Source organism: Larus michahellis, chromosome 2 (assembly GCF_964199755.1).
Source record: "Larus michahellis chromosome 2, bLarMic1.1, whole genome shotgun sequence".
Taxonomy (NCBI): Eukaryota; Metazoa; Chordata; class Aves; order Charadriiformes; family Laridae; genus Larus; species Larus michahellis.
The window spans coordinates 143,989,857-144,010,782 of NC_133897.1; the positions used below are offsets into that span (position 1 = coordinate 143,989,857).

The following is a 20,926-nucleotide window of genomic DNA, read 5'->3' on the forward strand; positions in this document are numbered from 1 at the left end:
GCTGAGTGCAGCGGAGTATGCCCATGGTTGGCAAAGGTGTTAGTGGATAAGGAAAAAGAGCTGTTTTCACTCTGAAGGACAGTCTCTCCAGCTTGGTCCTGCAGCACGCAGCCAAGGAAGCATGCAGTGGTCCTCATCCTCCATAAATCACTCTTTCCCACTGCTGTTAGCATAGCACCTTTTACAACTTTTATTTGTGCTTGAAACTAGGGAGTGAAAGAGCACAAGGGTAACAAGAAATAAATGAAAGTTTACCAGCACACTTACCTACAGACAAAACTACAAAAAAATAAACAAACGCAGCAGCAACAAAGATGAAACCTCTTCACTGCAACATCCTTTTGGAACTTTCCATCTACTTTGTAATTAAAGACTTAAATGTACAAACCACGGAAAATGGGTAAACTGTGTTTTGAAGTGGCCCAGTGCTTGTTACCACATGCATTAATATATTTTTCTGTGGCCAGCAGTAAAATGACTGCAGTTAGACACGTTTTCTTAGCGCACTACTTTAAACAAAGATTTTTTATTGAATATTTTTAGTAGTACAGGTAAAAATAACTGCATATGCTTGTTTGCTGTGGCATGGAACTGGACAGGAAACACTGTTGTTACTACACACAGATTTTTCCTTAACTCTGATACTGGAATGAATCCAGGATTATTCAGAAGAGGAAAATGAGAGAGAGGGAGAATATATCCTTGCCCATGTAAGCATAGAGAACAGACCTGTTAGATCACTGTTCATATTTCTGCTCTCATCGCTACAGATGAGGGATCCTGGTGCCAGTCTCCCATATTCCAGAGAACACCGCAGCCTCTGGCCACTGGATATTCTGAGGCGCGTCTCTCTCTCCTCTCTTCTCCTCTGCATGAAGGCTTTTTTTGGTACAAGCATGTGAATATACATAGACCTCCTAAACTTCAGCCTCTGTTTGGCCATCATGGGACAGCTGAGGGTCTCTTTGTCTCATTTATATGTTGACAAATAATATCCGGATGTCCTTTTAACAAGGGTTGGCTGTAACTAATTGGTATTTCCTGACACAAAACTCGTTGGGTTTTTTTCAGAAATTCCGGGTTAGAGCAATAACTGAATTATCTCTACCTAAATCAGCCATTGCTGTCACTAACACTGCTGCCCAAGGACTTCAGAGTTTTATCTAAGGAGTCAGCTGGACAAAACACTGCAGTAAGAATTACACATCAGAAAGACAAGCAATCACCTTTCAACTTCTGAGAGAAATATTGAAAAAGGTGGTGAAATATGCTTTTTGACAGAAGATCACGGAATCACGGAATCTTCAGAGTTGGAAGGGACCTCTAGAGATCATCTAGTCCAACTCCCTGCTAGAGCAGGATTGCCTAAAGCACATCCCCCAGGGCTGCATCCAGGCGGGTCTTGAAAATCTCCAGAGAAGGGGACTCCACAACCTCCCTGGGCAGCCTGTTCCAGTGCTCTTGTCACCCTCACTGTAAAGAAGTTTTTCCGTGTATTTGAACGGAACTTCCTATGTTCTAGCTTGTGCCCATTGCCCCTTGTCCTGTCACTGGGAACCATTGAAAAGAGCCTGGCTCCGTCCTCCTTAAACCCACCCTTTAGATACTTGTAAACATTAATCAGGTCCCCCCTCAACCTTCTCTTCTCCAGGCTAAAGAGTCCCAGCTCTTTCAGCCTTTCCTCATAAGGGAGGTGCTCCAGTCCCATAATCATCTTGGTTGCCCTACGCTGGACTCTCTCCAGTAGTTCCCTGTCCCTCTTGAACTGGGGAGCCCCAAACTGGACACAGTACTCCAGCTGTGGCCTCACCAGTGCAGAGTAGAGGGGGAGAATGACCTCCCTCGACCTACTGGCCACAGTCTTCCCTATGCAGCCCAGGATGCCATTGGCCTTCTTGGCGACAAGGGCACACTGCTGGCTCATGGATAATTTGCTGTCTACCAGGACCCCCAGGTCCTTCTCCTCAGAGCTGCTTCCCAGCACGTCCGCCCCTAACCTATACTGGTGTTTGGCATTCTTCCTTCCCAGGTGCAGGACCCCACACTTGCTTTTGTTGAACCTCATTAGGTTCTTGTCTGCCCAGCTCTCCAGCCTGTCCAGGTCACACTGGATGGCAGCACGGCCCTCTGGAGTGTCGGCCACCCCTCCCAGCTTGGTATCATCAGCAAACTTGCTGAGGATACACTCTGTCCCCTCATCTAGGTCATTAATGAATATATTGAACAAAATTGGTCCAAGGATTGACCCCTGAGGGACACCACTCGTTACAGGCCTCCAACTGGACTCTGTGCCGCTGATCACAACCCTCTGAGTTCTGTCACTCAGCCAGCTCTCGATCCACCTCACTGCCACATCGTCTAGCCCATACTTCCTCAGCTTCCTAATGAGGATGTTATGGGAGGCAGTGTCAAAAGCCTTGCTAAGGTCAAGGTAGATGACATCTACGGCTCTCCCCTCATCCAGCCAACCCGTTATAACATCATAGAAAGCTATCAGATTGGTCAGGCATGATTTGCCCTTGGTAAATCCATGCTGACCACTTCCAATAACTTCCTGTTCCTCTATGTGTTTGGAGATGACATCCAGAATGAGTCGCTCCATTACCTTCCCAGGGACAGAGGTGAGACTAACCGGCCTGTAGTTCCCTGGGTCCTCCTTCTTGCCTTTTTTGAAGATCGGAGTGATGTCAGCCTTCCTCCAGTCCTCAGGCACCTCTCCTGTTCCCCATGACCTTGCAAAGACAATGGAGAGTGGTCGAGCGATAACATCTGCCAGCTCTCTCAGCACTCGCGGGTGCATCCCGTCAGGGCCCATGGATTTATGAATGTTCAGCTTGGCCAAGTGGTCTCTGACCCGGTCCTCCTCAACTAAGGGAAAATCTTCCTCATTAAAAAAAGTTTGTAGACGCCCCTTACTGAGCATAAATTTTCAATACAGTGTTAAAAACTCACTAAAACATTAAGCCAAATCATTACTACCACTACGTTGGCAACACAGAAGGCTAACTTACTAGAATCAACACACACTTGAAGAACCTTTTCAAAAACTATACATGATAGGTGAAATATTTACTTAAGGGAAAAACGCAGTAATTTAATGAGAACAGTAAAGGTACAAAACAATACGAAAAAAATGTCAGCACACTGAGAAAGAGGTCAGGATTATTGTTTTTATATGACACCTGGTTTACACTTTCCTTACTAGGGGTTTAAATCAGTTTAGCACCATTTTGGTTCATTCAGAGATTAACAAAAGTTAATATTTTATAGGATTTATTTATAATACCCTTGAGGTTTAGAGTATGTTTATGTAACCCTTCTGCCAGGAATTGGCAGCAGCTGAAAGAGCTGGATTCATTTATCTAGGGGTTCCCTCTGAAAACTTAAACAACAGCAGTTTCAGCCTCCACCCAAAGCTAAATGACCTCCTTTGGGTGCCTTGACAAACAATAAATCCTGCTCAAGGCATAGCAAGGGTTTGAAACAAGGTCCAGAGTTTCAAGACAAAGAGAACCTTACAGGCGAGAGAACGGGAAGAAGAAAGGCTCAGGGGAAACCCACAAGAGCCGCTAATCAATAAAATAAATAATGCTTAAGTGAGATCCCTAACCTCCCTCTCCTCCTCACCTCTGTGACACAAAATAAAGGCTTGCTCTCATTTCCAAACAAATGCCTTGTCACATGAACGTCACAGCCCACTCAAAACTCTCCCCATATTTACTGTGTGGCTTCGCTTTACAGCTAAGCTAATGAACATCTGTATTACTGTCCACAAACCGGGAGATCCTACCCTCTTTCCAGTCCACAGCCCCTGTGCTGGAGCTGGTGCTCTGACTGTGCAGTGAACTGATTCAAGGCACCAAACTGGCAGAGAAACGAACTCAGGAAAACCAAAAGCGAGCAGTGGATGTGTTTCTGCTGGTTTAACTCCCTGAAACAACTCACCGTACCATAGGCTGATGGTTAAAGCTGGCACCAGGGAAGAGGATGGCAAGGCTGGGGTTAGAAAAAAAAGCCAGACTGCTGTTGCTTCTCATAATAACTAGGTTGGGCTAGTTATTAATAGGTTGGGCTGGCGTAGTTTTAAGATGAAACTGTTCTTAAGCATGGTGACACTTTTGTGTGAATTTGCTGGCCTGTCCCCATATAGGCCAAGCTTTGAGGGAGCACAGCTACTCTGTCCATGACTACAGGACTAACGGGCCCGTTGTGTCTCTAAATAAACTCCGGCCATCCTGTGCAGTATGGAGCCCCTCTGCCAGCCAAGAGGAGGAAATAGGGCCTCTGTTGCAAACCTGAAACACAACATTTTACTGAGGACTGAGGCCTGGGGTCAGCTCTGCTGCCCAGGCAGAACCACCTTGCTCCGTTCCCGCATCCACCAAACCCACCCAGAGGCTTTCCCCCAGTCCCACAGCTGCTCCTCTAAGCCTCCTATGCCCGTAGCTTGGAGATTTTTACAATTCACCTTCCTCAGTTTTGGGGGGGTTACCGGCTTAAAACCCCAAGTGCCCGGTTTCCCGGGGAGCAGAGGAATTCACCTCAGCCGGGGGAAACTGAGGCAAAGGCGTCAGGACGGACGCCATTTGCAGGACAACAAAAAGCCGTAAGGCTCCCACAAAACCCCGGCTCGAAACCGCCGCATTCTCGGGTGCCATCTACCGGTGTTGCCTCCGTTAAACGTTTAGAGCGAGTGGGCCCCGGGCCGGCTGACGGGAGGGGCGGAGCGGCGGGCAGCATGGCGGCCGCCGCCATGGCGCGGGGCGGGCTGCGGTACGGGCCCTGCCACCCCAGGCTGAGGGCGGCGGGCGCCCGCGGCGGCCTCCCGTGGCCGGGGCTTGGCGGCGGGAGGGCGGCGGCGGCGGGCTGGGGCCGCCCGGCGCCCGGAGGAGAGGTGCAGTACTGCGCCGAGCTGGTGCGGTGAGTGACCGGGAAGGCGAGGGGGGAAGGGCCCGCAAGGCGTGGGGTTTCCTCTCCTCGGGGGTCGGCGAGCCTGTCGGAGGAAAGCTTGCGAGAGCTTCCCTCCTGACGGAAAGGCGGCAGAGTTTCCCGGAAAAAGAGGACTGGCGTTTTCCTCCTCGGCCTCGCCCGGGCTGCCGTGACCGCCAAAATAACCCCCGCGGCGCTGAAGCGAGCGGCGCCGGTAGGTGGGGCTGGGCCGGGGCCCGGCCTGCTCGGGGGCAGCAGCGGAACCTCGAGAAATACTTAAGCTTACATGGATGATTTAACCTGTGAGCGGCAATTTCCCTCCCCCGCTTCCCGCACAGCTGCTTTTCTTCGGCAATACTGAACGTTTCCATGTCGTTGTGTCGGCTTTTTTTTGAGAGAAAGATCGCCGAAGTGGATTGTTGAAAAACAAGAGGTGCTTTGAGATCTTCTTGGCTACTGGGAAATAGCCGAGCTTCCAAAGTACTGCTTGGAAAAATGAGCAAAAGCAGAGGAAATCCAACAGCTGAGCAGACAGCCCAAGTAACTGACCTGGATACAGGAGGGGGAGGAAGTCTAGTTTTCAAAAGTACCCATTTTTGTCAAATCCAGAATGCTCCAAGAGGAGCAGGAGCGCAGCTCAGACACGTCCAGGCCAGGCAACGTTTCCTGCTTGGCATGTGGGCCATAAACAACGTGTGTAAACAAGGCCCTTCACTGCTTTTTAGTCCACAAGAGTTCAGAGGTACAAAGTAAAAAATTAAACAAGTCTCTGTGCAAAAAGACTTAAATACTTTCTCTTTGGGTACAGCTGTCCTAGGTGGTTGACAAAAGCAGGGAGAAGGCTTACAAGTGTGTATAGAAAGAGTGGAACAGGATCGTTTTCTCCAAGCTGATGCTTGCAAAAGATAGAAAGGTGTGTGTGATCAACAGTAATGTTTGAAGTAGGAAAACTAAAGGGAAGAAGTGTGACAATCTTAGATTTTCTGTGCAGCACGAAGCAGCAGACCTTTACAAATGCATCAGAATGCATAGCCAGGTTGCATTTTTCTTGACAAAACTTCAGATTACAGCTTTTATTTTTCCTGGTTACTCTACCCAGGATTTACCTGTTACTCAGGTGATCAGTGGCTGTCTATACGGTTAATATACAGGTAAAATGTTTTCAAATAAACAACTGTGAATAGAGTAGTTAGGTTCCAAGGCACAGAAGCTGAGATGGCTGAATTTAAACTTTTTCTTGGTTATTTTTGTTAAAGCATAAGAAGGAATGCTTATAAAAATACACAAGCACAATACACAAAATTACACAATATTCAGAATAATAAAATGAAAGGCGGTTATGCTATTGACATCATTTAATTGAAGCTGCTGTTCACAGTAGCCCATATATTGCATGGAAATCATAAGTTATAATAAAATAAGAGAAAGAGAAAGGAGTTACTGTTCAAACAGAAATAAAACACTTGAGGCTATGCAAGCATCAGCAATTCCCTAGTCCTGAATTTGAGTCTCCCACACGTTAGGAAGAACAACTGAATTATGCTTTAATGGTGTAGATTGCGATATGGAAGGTGTCCTTTCTCTTCGGTTTTCCTTTTTATGTTAAATAACTCTTTTACAAGTAGCTTTAAGCTATTTGATTAAAAATACGTTTCCCTAGCAGGTAATTTTTCTGTCTCTTCCTGTTTATGATGTCTGCTCTGAAAGACAAGCTTGTGACTTGATGGTATAATAGAGTTTTGTAATGTGTAAGAAATTCTTTTTAAGACTTTACATTTTTCACTATTCTGAAAGTCCAGTAATGGTCATAACCGACTTTTCTTCCCTCTGTGGGTTCATATGGAAGCTTATTTGAGAGGGAAACTCTGAAAAATAATACTAGACTTAAGGTCATTCCCTCCTTTCTTCATTCCTTACCCTAATACACAAAGAGAGTTGGGGTGGGACATGATCTATGGCAATATCAATTTTATTTTACAGGGTGAGACTTAATGGATTTGCTTTTCTATTGTTATGTCCAAGAGCATGCTGTCAACATAAAATTCACGTTTCTTTCTGATTTTTTTCTTAGCTATTTTTTGCGACACTTAATTTTTAAGCTTAGAGTAATTGGAAAAAAACCCAACATGCCACCACCATTACTAGAGGGAAGACAAATTTCTCTATTGTACTGCTGCTTATTTTGTGTAATGTGTTTCTTTGTTTCCTTTCTGGAAGTAGAGGTGGTTCTGTGTTGTGTGAACAACGCAGTGTGACTGGAACTGAAAATGCTTTTCAGAAAGTGTCTTAACTGAGGGAGGTTTGATGCATCCGTTCTTTAATATGAAGGTAACCTTTAAGGCCTGATAAAATTCACAAATGGCACTTTTTTGTTGATGCTTCTGGATTTGCATCAAGCTCTAAAACAAGTTTCACATGTGTTGCGAAAACTCTAAGCATTTGCTAGTTGTCAGCTGCTGTGTGTTGTAGGGGTAAGAACCCCTGTTAAATCTCACTTCCTTTTTGTTTGATGCTAAAAGTAGCAACCCTAATAACTCTTGGTTTTAGGTTGGCTTTGCTATTTTAAGCTCACATTCAAAAGAAAAATGAGTACATGTAAGAGTAGCAGACTTCATGAAAATAAGTAACTGTGTTTTCCTTGATACCTGCTTCTCTACTCCTGAGGCAAAACTTGGAGTTGCTGGTCCTGTTCTAATAAAGAATCAGGTTACAGGGTTATCAGAAAGTACACAAAAATGTTGTTCAAAACAAGCAATTTAGCTTTTCAGAGGTGACCCAAGTATTTTTGTTAGCTACAGTTATGTATGATTTTGCGATGTATGATTCTGTGCGCTGTGATTGTTTTTAATTTAATGGCACACCCAAGTGGCCAAACAAAGGCATATCACTCTGGGTTGGCAACAAGTTACCTGCAGTGAAACTGCCAAGATCCAGAGTTTTTGTGCTTTGAAAATAGTTGCCAATAAACAAAAACGTACTGGTTAAGTGAGTGCTCTTCTGCCAAGATCCAAAGCACAATCTCTTAAAGAAATGCGGTTTCATGTTTGGAACAGAAGTCTGGAAGTTGGACAATCTGGATTCTGTTTGCAGTTCTGCCACAGCCTTGTTCTATGCCCTTAATCAAATATCTTGAGATCTGGATTTGAGAGGTGCACTGAGAGTTCAGGCAGCATCCCCTCTTTCTTGGAGTTTGTCTTATTTTAAAATAAGCTTAAAAGCCGCTACTTTTGCAGAGTCAGAGTTTTGAGCTATAACTTATTGCTACTATTTTAGGACTTCAGTGCTAAGCAATAGCACACCCAATTTACATAGAGCTATAAATAATAAAGTATTTTTTCATTCTTTTATAGAAAGCGTGACTATGAAGGGTTTCTGTGTTCTCTGCTGTTACCTGCGGAATCTCGAACCTCTGCTTTTGCCTTGAGAGCCTTCAATGTGGAGCTGGCTCAGGCAGGTATTAAAATATATTTATGAACTCTGGAAATGTAAAATAACAGTTTTAGTATTCTAAATTACACTAGGAGGTGGTGTTTTGCTGAGGTTAACTTTTTGTACTGTAAGGGGCAATGAATAAATAGTGCAGTATAAACCTCTAGTTTTGAATGGCCCTTGGAAAGTAGCTAGCCTCCCCCAATTTATGTTGTTTATGTATATAGTTTTTCATATACATAAACAACATAAATTGGGGGAGGCTAGCTGCTTTCCTCTTTGTTGTGCAATTTAAAATTAAATTATAACAAACAAGCTGTGGTACTTGATACTGTTATGTGATTGCATCTATGTCTTGGCTTCAAATGCAGTGGTTGAATTGGTAAACTGCTGATAAATCCTATATGTAGAAGGTCTGTCAAAAACTTGGATGATATAATCAGTCCCAGGTCTTTGTTGGCACAAGCTAGGTGATGGAAAGGCTGCCGAGAGGAAAGTTTGTGATTAGAGAGTTGTGGGAGGGGAGTGGCTGCAGTCTCTCCCCTTTGCTAGGTGGCCAGAAACTGCCAGTGCAACCAGGAAAGCTGGAAACGCGTGCCAGAAAGGAGTGATCTGGGAAATGTGCTGACCAAGCTAAATCCTGGATAAGCTTCTGTGGGCTGTGCTTCTGGCAACCTGTGGTGCTGCCCTCCCTTGCTGCTGTTGCCACTACTTCTTTTCCTTATGGGAAGAAAGCTAAGGTCAGGGTCGCCCAGGACTTGATCTCCATGGGTTTCAAAGTCAGGTTGTGGTGAAGATTTTTTTATTTTTTTTTTTTTTTTACTCTCCATAGTGTTCTTATGCTTTATGAGGAATAAATGTAAATTCAGAACTGAGCGCTTTCCCTACTGAGTTTGGCTAGGTCCTGTGTCTGTCTTTACAGTGTAGATAGACCAAGTGCCTTAAAGACACTGAATTTCACTCCAGATGTATCCTTTCCAGATTAAAGACTCCATAACTCAGAAGACTACAGGACTGATGCGAATGCAGTTCTGGAGGGACGCTGTGGAAGAGATATACTGCGATAACCCACCACATCAGCCAGTTGCTACAGAACTGTGGAGGGTAATTATGTACTTTTATCGTCCTATAATTCGATTAACTAAAATATTACTGTGGGAAATAACGTCATTGTTTTATGTGTGCTGCGTTGCATAGTTAACAGCATTATTTTATATAAAAAAGATTATGTAAATTGTATTCGTGTCTACGTGTGATGTTTTAAGCTAAGAGCAGAGCTGGAGGAGAATACTTAGGTAGGACCTACTTGGAGGGTCAGACTTTGAACCATCTGCTTTTTTCTCTTGTTTAGGTGAAGGACAGAGTAAATTGTGGTAAGCTGTAAGTTGATAGCAAGTGAAGTGCATAAGTATAGTTTCCTGAGCCAGTGCTAGTCCTGCCTGAAGAGATTAAGCTGTACAAAAAGGCAGGAGACTAAGCACAGGGGTTGAACTAGCAAATACGGTATGAGGAAAAGCCCAAGATCTTCATGCCTAGTTACCGGATAATAGGAAGAATATTAATGCAGTCTTCTTCTCACATAAAGAGTTGCTTGATGGCTTCTATTTATGTATTATGTTTTGCACAGATCCTTTTGCGTGCATTGAGTAATAGGGAGCGTACTTGTGAACTTAACAGTGGATTGAGTAACAGGGAATGTACTTGTGAACTTAACAGTTTATTTTTACCAAGATGCCTGAGTTCTGCAGGCACTAGAACATCACACATAAAGTACACCTACAGATCTGTTCCTCTGCTGGTCATGGCCAAAGAAACGGGGGCTTTCTTGCAAAATTTTTCGTTCCTAGTTAGGACTGTCATTGATACGTTAGATGAGTGATTGAAGGTGTGAAGGCAGTTTAAATGGATTTCCCTTTGACGCTGATATAGAACCACAGAATAATTTAGTTACTAGGGATTTCTGGTTGTCATCTAGTCCAACTTGCCATTCCAAGGTCTAACATCAAAGTTAGGTTGGGTTGTCAGGGTCACATTGAGTTGAATTTTGAATTTCTTTGAGGATGGAAATACCATACATTGCTAACTTCTCATCTTAGGGCCATGGGCCACAGCAAGTCTCAGAACCTTCCAAAAGAGCAGCTACGGTAAGGTCTCTATAAGATCAGAACTTTAAAGATCTCTGAGCTCCTGGACAAAGAAAAGCTGCAGTTTGTCTAGGTCTCAATAGTTGAATACAGTTAACGTAGATCTCATAGGTAGGTGGTTTTATGGACCTGCTGAAAAACAGGCAGTGAAATGTGGAGTCTTCATCCAAGTATTCATCTGCATTGTTCCTCTTAAAATCCTGGGAAAAGCAGGACACTCACTGTAACAGTGGGTTAGAACAACGCAGTTCCAGCGGGATTAGAGCATTTCACTTGTTGCCATCTTGGCTTCACATCCACTCTGTTGCACCTCTGAGACCACAAAAATGAATCCTTTCCAAATCCTCTTTTAATGATTTTTGGCACTGCTGAAACTGTGTCCTGTCCCTGACTCTTCCTCCTTCAAATGTGAAATAAAGCATAAGTGAGCATTTGTTCCTGTCCGTCACCACTCATGTTTAGATTAAAATTGGAATTTAAACAAGACACAGTTTGTTTAACTAAGAGAAAACATAGGTAAACCCAAGAAGTAAAACAAAGGGAAAACACCTGTTACAGTCACTTTTAGGAGGACCAGAGCTATTCATAGGTGTCTGCAGCTCAGATAATCTAAGTGTGTGCTTTAGCCACAACAAAGTGTTTGTACAGTTAGAATGAAGACTGGCAAATGTTGTGAGCCTTGTTATGGGATTATGGGAGTTGAAGATGCACCTAGGGTGATTTTTTTTTTAATGCAGACATTAAAATGCTAAATTGGTTGTTCTGCATGTCAATCTGTCTGTGCTTTTGCTTTTGTTTCATTCTTTCTGTCTCTCTTCGAGCATAGGGCAAACTTCTGAGGAACAAGACTGTTTTCTTCCAAAATGCTTTTGTCTCCTTTCCAAGGAGGAACTTGCTTTAGCGTAGCTTAACTTAACTTTGTTTCTGAAGATATCCTCTCATTTAGTTGTCCGATTGAATGGGTTAGGTACAAGTTCATTTGGGATAGGATTGTATATATTCTTTTGACCACATTTAATTTCAGGCTGCTTGTGGGTGTATCAGTGTGGGTTGGAAATGAACAGTAACTTATAAAAAACCCAAAACATTGTTGTGGTTTAGCTCCAGCCGGCAACTGAGGACCACACAGCTGCTCACTCACCCCCTCCCCATGGTGGGATGGGGGAGAGAATCGGAAGGTTGAGAGAAAAACAGTTCAATAATTAAAAAGAAATAGTAACAGCAATAATAATAAGAACTGTAAGGAAAAGAGGAAAAAAAAAACAGAGAAAAATAAAACCCAAGAAAGACAAGTGATGCAAATGAAAACAATTGCTCACCACCAAGTGTCTGATGCCCAACCAGTCCCTGAGCAGTCCCCACCGCCCCCAACCTCCCCCCTGGTTTTATTGCTGACTATGACATCATATGGTATGGAATATCCCTTCGGTCACTCGGGGTCAGCTGTCCCAGCTGTGTCCCCTCAAACTGCTTGTGCACCCCCAGCCTGCTTGCTGACAGGGTGGTGTGAGGAGCAGAAAAGGCCTCGACGCTGTGTAAGCACTGCTCAGCAATAACTGAAACATCCCCGTGTTATCAACACTGTTTTCAGCACAGATCCAAAACACAGGCCCGTGCAGGCTGCTCTGAAGAAACTGAACTCTGTTCCAGCCAAAACCAGCACAATGTTCAGATGTAAATCATTCAGATATTGAGATAACAATTGCAGCCCTTGCCTACAGCTAAGACTGCCAGTCCATACTCCTTTCTCACAAAATAGAAAATTGATTTTGAAGTGGAAGAATGAATTGGCCTATCTTTGTGATAAGATTTAACTTTAAGCATGATTTCTCTAAAGGAAGACCAATAAAAGACAATCCAAACAGAACAGGTTGTGAAATACGATGTTGAAAAATAATCAGAAGGTATTTCTAGGAACGCTAATACCTCTGCATGTTGCAGAGCACTGGAGGGAGCTAACAATCCAATCTGACCTGGTGACCTTTGCACTCAAGATGTGATTTTATTTCTACATTCCAGCAAATACCCCAAGAATGACCAGTTTGAAGAGCACAGCTTCACAAATGTTCAAGAATGTTGTTGCAATTCTCAGAAAGAAGGATTTGGAAAGACAGTTGAACTCACGAGTATTGCAGAGCTGTTAATAGAATTAGTATGTCTTTTGCATAGCATATTTTATGTATACTCTTTTCTTGCTATTAAGTTTGTATGAGGACAGTTTTGATTTTCCAGAAGAAATACTGATTTATCGTGTTAAATGTGTTCCTGAAGTTTTGTATATCCTAGAATACTCACATTTGGATTCTAAGAGTTTTATGCACTAGTAAAATATATAAATAGCCTTTAATAGTATTTCTAGAATTATTAATAGCTCAACTCTCAGAGAGTTTGATATAAACTTATATGGCAACTGTATGATATTTGTTCTTACTTATCTGTCCATTTTGAACATATGAAAAGTGAGGCCTACTTCTCCATTAATTTCTGTGGAAGAAGACAATTTTTAAAACTTCTGCAAAATGAGGATCTGTGTGTTTGAGTGAAGGTAGCTCAAAATGGATGTAATGTACAAATCGGGTGATGTAGCAGAACTCAGTTTGGTGCTTTAAGGCTTGACCTCTGACTATTTCAAGGATTTAATTTACAAAACAGTACTCAGGATGAACAAATGAGATGCAAAACTGGCATTTGTTGTTGTAACTTAAAATTTGCCTTTTCACATACCAAGTACTTCCTCAACCAGATTTTGTTGAGTCAACAAGATTCAGCAAGATGATCTAGTTTTGCCAAACCCTGAAAGAATATTTACAAATGTAATGGATGAAAAGAAGTTGAAAGTGAGCTGTAAAGGCTAAGATTGTGAGAAATGTGTCCCATAAGTTTTTTTTAATAAATATTTGTATATGTGATTGTAGTGTTTCTAACAGTGTGGTCTGCAAAATTCAGTGTGTGTAAGAGGTAAGCTGACAGAATGAGGTGGTACAGGAGGGAAGTCAAATACAAGATAAGAGCCAAAAGAACAACATGTGAATATGAAATGCCGTGGGGTACTTTTTTAAACAAAACCACAATATTCGTTATATTACTTTGTCAGGATGCTGTCTTTACAGTACGTATTGATACGTTGTGCTGATGTTTTCTTGAAAATTTCTAGGGGAAATCTTGTTGTTTGACTCTGGAGGAAACTGTGTTCTCTTTGGAGAGTGAAGATAGTTATCTGCAAATATTTTGTGGGAACTCCACAGTGACTCCATGAAAGAATAAATTACTTTCAAAAATATTTGTAAATAAATGCTTTTAGTTAACTGGCTTGATGGCCAAGATTTCATTTTTTGTGTAACAACTTGTAAGAAATGCCAGTTGATTTTTTTTGTATTTGAAGAAGCCAATCATATGATTCTATAATTTTCCACTGACATGCCACTTTGATTTAACCAAGTCAATACAGTCCTTGTAAGAAAAGACTATCTAAAATATATTTCAGCCTTCAGAATGCAGTACTACCATCAGTTTGTATACATTAACATGGATGTTTTATTTGGTAATTTTCAGGCTGTCAAGAGGCATAACTTGACTAAAATGTGGTTCATGAAGATCATTGATGAAAGAGTAAGTATTTACCATTAAAGATCTGATTCTGTTTTTAGTTGTATGTGGGTTTTTTCCCTTTAATTTTATGTATTTGTGTGTAAAACAGAAGTTTAAGTAATTAATCTTTTCCAGACAGTAGTATTTCTCTTTAAGAGTGGTACTGCTTTATTTCCTTTTAATTCTCCCTTGAAGCCTCTACTCATAATTTATGCTCTTTCTGGCCAAAATGGCTGGTAGAATTTTTTGTTTAGTTTTGCTTTAGAATAGATTTAATTTGTGAGTCGACATCTTTCTTGTTCTCTGCTCTGATAACCAGTGTATCTGTGCTCATGTTTTCTGTTGCTGGTCTCTATTTCTGATTTGAAGAGGTTACCCCTAGAGGTAATCCATTTGGAGTTACACTGAGATACCTTTCTGTATGTAAGTGAGGGAGGTTCCATCCTATGGGATTAAGTAGTAAGGTCTCCATATGCAACTGTTAAGAATTCTGGAAAAGTACATTTTAATAGAAGTGGAAATGAAGATGCATGAGAAGGGAAACTCATATGTGGTCTCTTTTTGTGCCATTCCGATCCTGCCCCAAGGGAAAGGATATCTTGCATATTGTAAAAAGTTGCATAAGTCTACACCATTGGCATCATCTTGTTCCTCCTCACCTCTTTTCTTACCATGTCAATTCTTACCCTAAATAGCCTTCTCTTGTTGATGAGTCATGGATATAAAATCTCAAAAATTAAATGATCCGTCTGAACCTTTCTGCCACACTTTTCTGCTTCTCCTTGTCACAGCTGTGGGTTTTTTCTAAGCAGTGTTGTAAATTGGAGCATTCAAATCACATGAGTTTTAAAATAACGACCCTTTTTTTCGGGGAAAACCAAGAAGAATTATTTCACTAGTACAGTGATGCTGCTACCAACTCTAACACAAAGGCAAGAATGAATGACTGGGGGCAGGAATTTCTTAAGCTAGCTTTGCTGCTAAAGTCAGTGTCTCATGAAGTTGTACCTTGGGAAAATTGATGGTCTGTTACTTGCAGAGTCTCATCACTATGAAAGACTTCAGAATTTTTTAGTCCTAATGCTGTTACGTTTTAACCACAAAAGCCGCTAGGACAGGAAGAATGCTGAAGGATGTTATATTTTTGGGGATATTTGCATATGACTTTGAAACTCAGGTGTGCATTTGATGGACTGATTTTTTTTTTGCATGTTTTAAAAAATACATACCTATTTATCTAAATTTCTCTGTGCTTCAGATGCGAATTAAATATTAAAATTGGCAACCCCGTAGTGTAAGAATACCATATGATGTTTTGTTTCAGCTGTTTTTTTAATGAAGAATTCTGATTTCTTATTATTGCAAAAGGTTATGTTTGCTTCAGTAACCAGACTTGGATGCAGTTGCATGTAGTTATTTAGTTATGTTAGACTTGCTGTAAGCTTTAACGACTACTTCTATCTGAGTTTATAATCTGTCACTTAATTTTGTCCTTTTTTTTCTAATAGTGGATTACGCTGACTTGACTGTAGTAATAAACTTGCACAAATAGCAGTTATATTTACATTTTACTGAAGTTCTGTGTTCATATTACAGGAGAAGAATTTGGATGATAGAGCGTACCGTAACATCCAGGAGCTTGAAACATATGCTGAGAACACTCAGAGTGCTCTCTTGTACCTCACCTTGGAAATGCTGGGTAGGTGTTTTCCCCTTTTAAGATTTTGTTGATGAGTCATTAGTGCAGGTACAGTATTTGTTGATGTTTCCCAAAGCCCACTCTCTATCCACTGGCGTTTAATTTCAGTAGAAGTTGTCTTAGGTAATACTTCAGATATCTTCTGAATGTGCAACCATACATCTGGAATCTTAGTGCACCTGTCCTAGAACTAAATATTTTCCTTAGAACCCGCTCAGTGGAAAGCTCATTGAAGGGAAGCAGTTTCCTACTGCTCTATTATTTGTTGCTTAACGCTGTTTTATCTTTTCTTGCTCCTGTTGCAGTGCGTGGTAAATTCGTCCCTTCACCGTATTTTCTGATTGCCCCACTTGTCAGAACACAAAGTGCTGTAGTTACTCTGCAGCTGTTGTTCTGTATTGCAGTGGTGTACACTGGTTATCTTGAAACAACTGACTTCCCAACCTATAAACGTCCCTGGGTGATGTTGTAAATTTGAGTCTGAATCCTCTCCTCTTTCTAAAAGTAGCTTAACTATCAATAATTGAATAGCTAGAAAAAATGCAACGGAGATGATATGATCCTTGTCATTAAGAGTCAGTATCTGTGTCATGTTTGACATGAGAGTCACAGATTGGGAAAGTACTGTTCATTTGCAGTGAAGAAGAAGGTGACTTTCTTTTAGGTGTCTGTTGCATTATGGAAATATTCCCTGTATGAGCTCAGATGGAAAAGAGGCGTGAGAATTATTTATTAGTATTTAGTACTGTAGTAGCAATATTTTCCTTTTGCTTATCAGAGTAGTCTGATAGAAGGCCAATGCTGAGGCTGAAAGGGTTTAAAAAGTAAGAAGAGAGATATGGTGACCACGTTCTTCTTGGGAAGAAATGAGGAACCTACCTCAACACCTGATGTTCGCTTCCTCAATAGGAAATCAGTGAAATGTTGCAAGTGTCTTGCTGAACTTCTGATTGAAGAAATTCAGGAGTATGAGACATACCAGCATCTTCCATTTTGAGAAATGTCTTCGATCCTGAAAAAGTTTCATCATGCTTGGGTCACTCCTGATACAAGTCAGATGATCATCATCTTGAAAATCTGTTGGGGGTGCTCTGGATTTTGTAGTGGCCCTATTGTCATGTTTAACTTCTCTTAAACATACCAGTGTAACAAAGTATCTAAGCAGAAGTCTCCTTCACTGCACATTAAACAGTTAACTTCTGTGGTTTTTTTCCCACAAATGGAGGAATGAATTGAACGCAGCCCTTTTCTCGGTGTTTTCCATCAGCAGCCTTTTCTAGACTAGGGGGACCTGATCTCATTACAGGTCATGTTTGCGAAATTTCTTGTGCTTTTTAGCTTCTTTATTCCTGACCTGTCTTCAGTTTGTGTGTACCTCTCCCAGTAGTACTGCTGCTTTATTCTTACTGATTTTGGGTTACTTCTTTTGTCAAGCTTATTTTGTCTGGTAATCTTGTCATCCAAAGTCTGGTACTTCTTCCCAGCTCCCGTCATTTAAAAATACTAATACTGTACTCTCTGATTCATTGCCTATGTAGTTAGGAATCTGGTATTACTCAATAATTTTGTTAAACCTTTTCAGAACCTCACCTTTGGGATATATTCCCAGGTTGAGCATGAGTTACTGCAAACTCCTCAAGCTATTTTTTTTTTTTTTTTTTAAATTCCTAGTTGTATGTAAAGCCTGAGCTGCCCAGTCAGTATCAGTAGCTTATATCCATGGATTCCTCCAAGCCACACTCCGCTTTGTGCTACCATTGCCAAAATAACTCCATGTAGTTTACCTATAGCCACTGTTTCGCAAAGGCTTCTGAGACCCATGCAAGGCTCAGGCAGGCTTAGGCAGTGAATTTTGTACACCCAGTATCATTTTCAGGTGTCAGGCGCACTAGTCTGTAATTCCTGTATCCTCATTTCTTTCTTTGTAGAATGCTGCTTCTGTTAGAGCTTCCGTTAATTTTTAATTTCAATTTTCCTTTAAATTTTATTTTTTCGCAGGTCAGTCCTGTGAAAACATTGTGGCTTTATGATCAATCTAAGCCAGTCTTGCCATGAAGAGTGATGGTGCTGCTCTGCCCAGCTCGTTTCCCTCTTCCTTCAGTTCTCACAGTTGTGTGACCATGCAGTAACTAAAGTTAGTTTTCCATTGCTTTGGTGATCTGATTCAGTTTGCCATGCTACTGCCTCATTGCCCCTGACAGCATGAGGGAAGTGGCAAAAATACATGTTTTGGAGGGGGGGGAGCGTAGGACCATCTTCTTTGGCTTCAGTACACTGCTGAATCAGCTGCAGCTAATCGTGAAACCATGCTGTAAGCATTAATGCTTGTCAGGAATCTCACACTTGAATGATTTTTCTGGCAGGAAGAACAGTTCTTGGAATACAGTTATCCTGGGGGAGGACGTGCCAATGAAAATGAGTTTGAGTACTGATGTATTATGTCTGAATAGGTGCTGCTCTGCTAAGTATACCCTTTGCAGAAACTGCAACAAGCTAAGAGTCATCTTCCTTCTGGATGTGGAAATCAATTAATTTGCCTGCTGTTTTGCACCTCTGAGATGAGATCTCAAGGCAGTTTATTAATGTAGACAGTTCTATCAAGGACCAACACACTTAGCTTCCCTTAAATATGACTCTGATACCCATCAGGGAAGATTATACCCCTCAAAAGGCTGTACAGTATGTTTTTAAACATATTATTTCTGCCATTTTAGGTGTGAGGGACATCCATGCCGACCATGCAGCCAGTCACATTGGGAAAGCACAAGGCATAGTTACCTGTTTAAGAGCAACTCCGTATCACAGTACAAGACAAAAGGTCTTTCTTCCCATGGACGTTTGTATGTTGGTAAGGAGAAGCAAGATGTCTGGAATTGAACAGTAATAGTGTTTTTAACTGTGTCTTTCAACGCTAGATATGAGATTGTAATTTATTAGCCCAGAAACAAAACACCTTTTTTCTTTATTTTAACTCTTTGTGCTGTGGCCTAGTAATACACCGTTGTCACAGGTTTGTATCTTTTGGGAGGTGAGAGGAGTGACCTTCATGAAACTCCAGGGTTTCTGGTTTTTTATTTTTTATTTTTTTTAATGAAATGTAGTACTATTTTAGCTTTCAGGAATTTTTCCGTTAGTGTATAGAAATACACATATGAAATGGGGCCTGGGTTTTGGGGTTTTTATGTTGTTTTTGTCTTTTTTCTTTTCCTATTCCCATAAAGGAAACACTGTGAGAAATTTTACTTCTGAACAACCATCTAGGGTTTCTTTTTACTACCTTTTCATAAATGTGCTGGTGGTTTTGGTTTTTTGTTTTCTTTGGGGGTTGGGTTGTGGGGGTTTTTTTGTTACATATTTGATAGCTATAAGCATATATTCCATACATCACTGCAGGAGATGGTATAGTCCTCCAATTTAAACTATACACCTAATATGCATTGGCATTTAGCAGATCTTGCAATTTGGGTAAAATGGGATTAAAGCTCAAATTTTTTCGTTAAGGTTCTCTGGCTAGATCTGTAGGCATCTCAGCAGTTATTCCTTTATCTCCAGTCCTTATTTTTATATTTTAATGCTGTTCTTTTTATACTTCAGCAAAATTTATGTAATTATGGTGATGCTTAAGGCAGTCGTGTTAGTATTTTCTGAATATAATTTCAGTACAATTGAAAGTTTTGATTTGAAGTTTAGTAATTTAGGTAGTTGCAAAAAATGTAGATAGTAATATAGGTCAGGGTTATAAGACTGCAGAAAGGAGCTGCACCCTGCTTTCAGCCCTTCTGGGACTGGATGGTATGGGAGGCCTTCCAAGTTTTTAGCTTTTCAAACATAGCCTGAAAATTCACAGTCGTTCCTTGCCATGGAAGGTGTTTTACAGTGAAACTGTAAAAACAGCTTGTAGCCCTTCTGTGCGGACTGAGCATCTTGTAAGCATTTCAGCTGCTGGCAAGTATCGCTGTGTTCTACTGGAGTCTCTGTCTCTGTGAAGCCTACCTGCCTACCTTTACACAGCTTTCATATGTCTGAGTGCTCGTGAGAACAGGCAACTGGTGCCATTGTGAATATACCATATTATGTCTTATATTGGTCATTATAGTCAAAGACTAAGTTTGGGGTGGGTTTTTTTGGGTGGTTTGGGTTTTTTTGTTTTGGGATTGTTTTTTTTCGGTTTGGTTTTTTTGCAAGCCTGGTGGTGCACACCAATCCCAAGATAATGACTGACTTCAGAAGCCAGCATGGCTTCTGTGTTAGCTATTACTAACTTTCTTCTGCTTAATACTGGTTCTTGGATTAGGGTTTTAAAAATTGGGCATCAAAACTGATCTAAATTCCCAAAACTTTAAAATCTGACTTGGTTATCTGACTGACCACAAAGTCTTTAGGGAACAAACTCATGCAGCGTGTGCCTGTACCAACTGTTCTCTTTGTTCTCTTGATTTTTTTTTTTTTCAAGTGACTGACAAAAAAACCAAAGGGAAATAAAAAAGGAGGGGACAGTGGTAAAACATTTAGGCTGTTTCAGTCTTGTGTCACTATTTTCATTGCTGGGGCGGATTTTTGAGAGGCTAAAAAGGAAACTTGCTATTTATTGAGGATTTTTCTTTTTGATTTTCCTTCCTATGTCTAGCATGGAGTTTCACAAGAGGATTTCATAAGAGGCAAGCAAGAGAAAAATGTGAGAGATGTAATTTACGACATTGCCAGCCAGGCCCATATTCATCTAGAACATGTGAGATTCCTTCCCTTTTATTTATGTAAATAAACATAATTGATGCTAATCTTCACAAAGCATTGTGCATGTGTGTTGTTAGAAGACTTACAGCTGCATGCTTAATTTCAAATATTTTCAAATTTCAAATATTTTACCTTTAATTACTTGGAGAGTAAAAGAAAAAAACACTACACAAAACCTTTACATACTACAACTACTTCCCTATGAATATTATATTTATCTGTATGTACAGGAGGTAGTTTACTCACAGCCAGGTCCAATTGCATGTATATAAATACAGCCTAAAAACCTTATTACTGGAAGGGAATCTTCAAGCAGACTTTTATAAATGCAACTATATGCCAGCATGGAATAGGCACCATAGAATGCGCTTCTGCGTATGGTATTTCACAGCACAGTGGAATG

At 41.1% G+C, this 20,926-nt stretch overlaps 1 protein-coding gene across 8 annotated transcripts in view; it reads left to right on the forward strand.

Moving 5' to 3' along the window:
* The first annotated feature begins 4,719 nt into the window (after nt 1-4,719).
* The window catches only part of NDUFAF6 (NADH:ubiquinone oxidoreductase complex assembly factor 6), a 28,810-nt gene continuing 12,603 nt past the window's right edge, over nt 4,720-20,926 (forward strand). For 6 of the 8 annotated variants that reach the window (XR_012585775.1, XR_012585776.1, XM_074577464.1 and 3 more), the window contains exons 1-7: nt 4,720-4,920; nt 8,280-8,379; nt 9,340-9,462; nt 14,055-14,111; nt 15,687-15,789; nt 18,504-18,637; nt 20,417-20,518. Coding sequence is in view for 6 of the 8 variants with exons in the window: in XM_074577464.1 (XP_074433565.1) it covers nt 4,739-4,920; nt 8,280-8,379; nt 9,340-9,462; nt 14,055-14,111; nt 15,687-15,789; nt 18,504-18,637; nt 20,417-20,518 (801 nt within the window). In the remaining 2 variants the exon portion in view is untranslated. Of the gene's footprint in view, nt 4,921-8,279; nt 8,384-9,339; nt 9,463-14,054; nt 14,112-15,686; nt 15,790-18,503; nt 18,638-20,416; nt 20,519-20,926 lie in introns of all 8 variants that reach the window. The other 2 variants (XM_074577467.1, XM_074577468.1) reach the window with 1 other exon arrangement.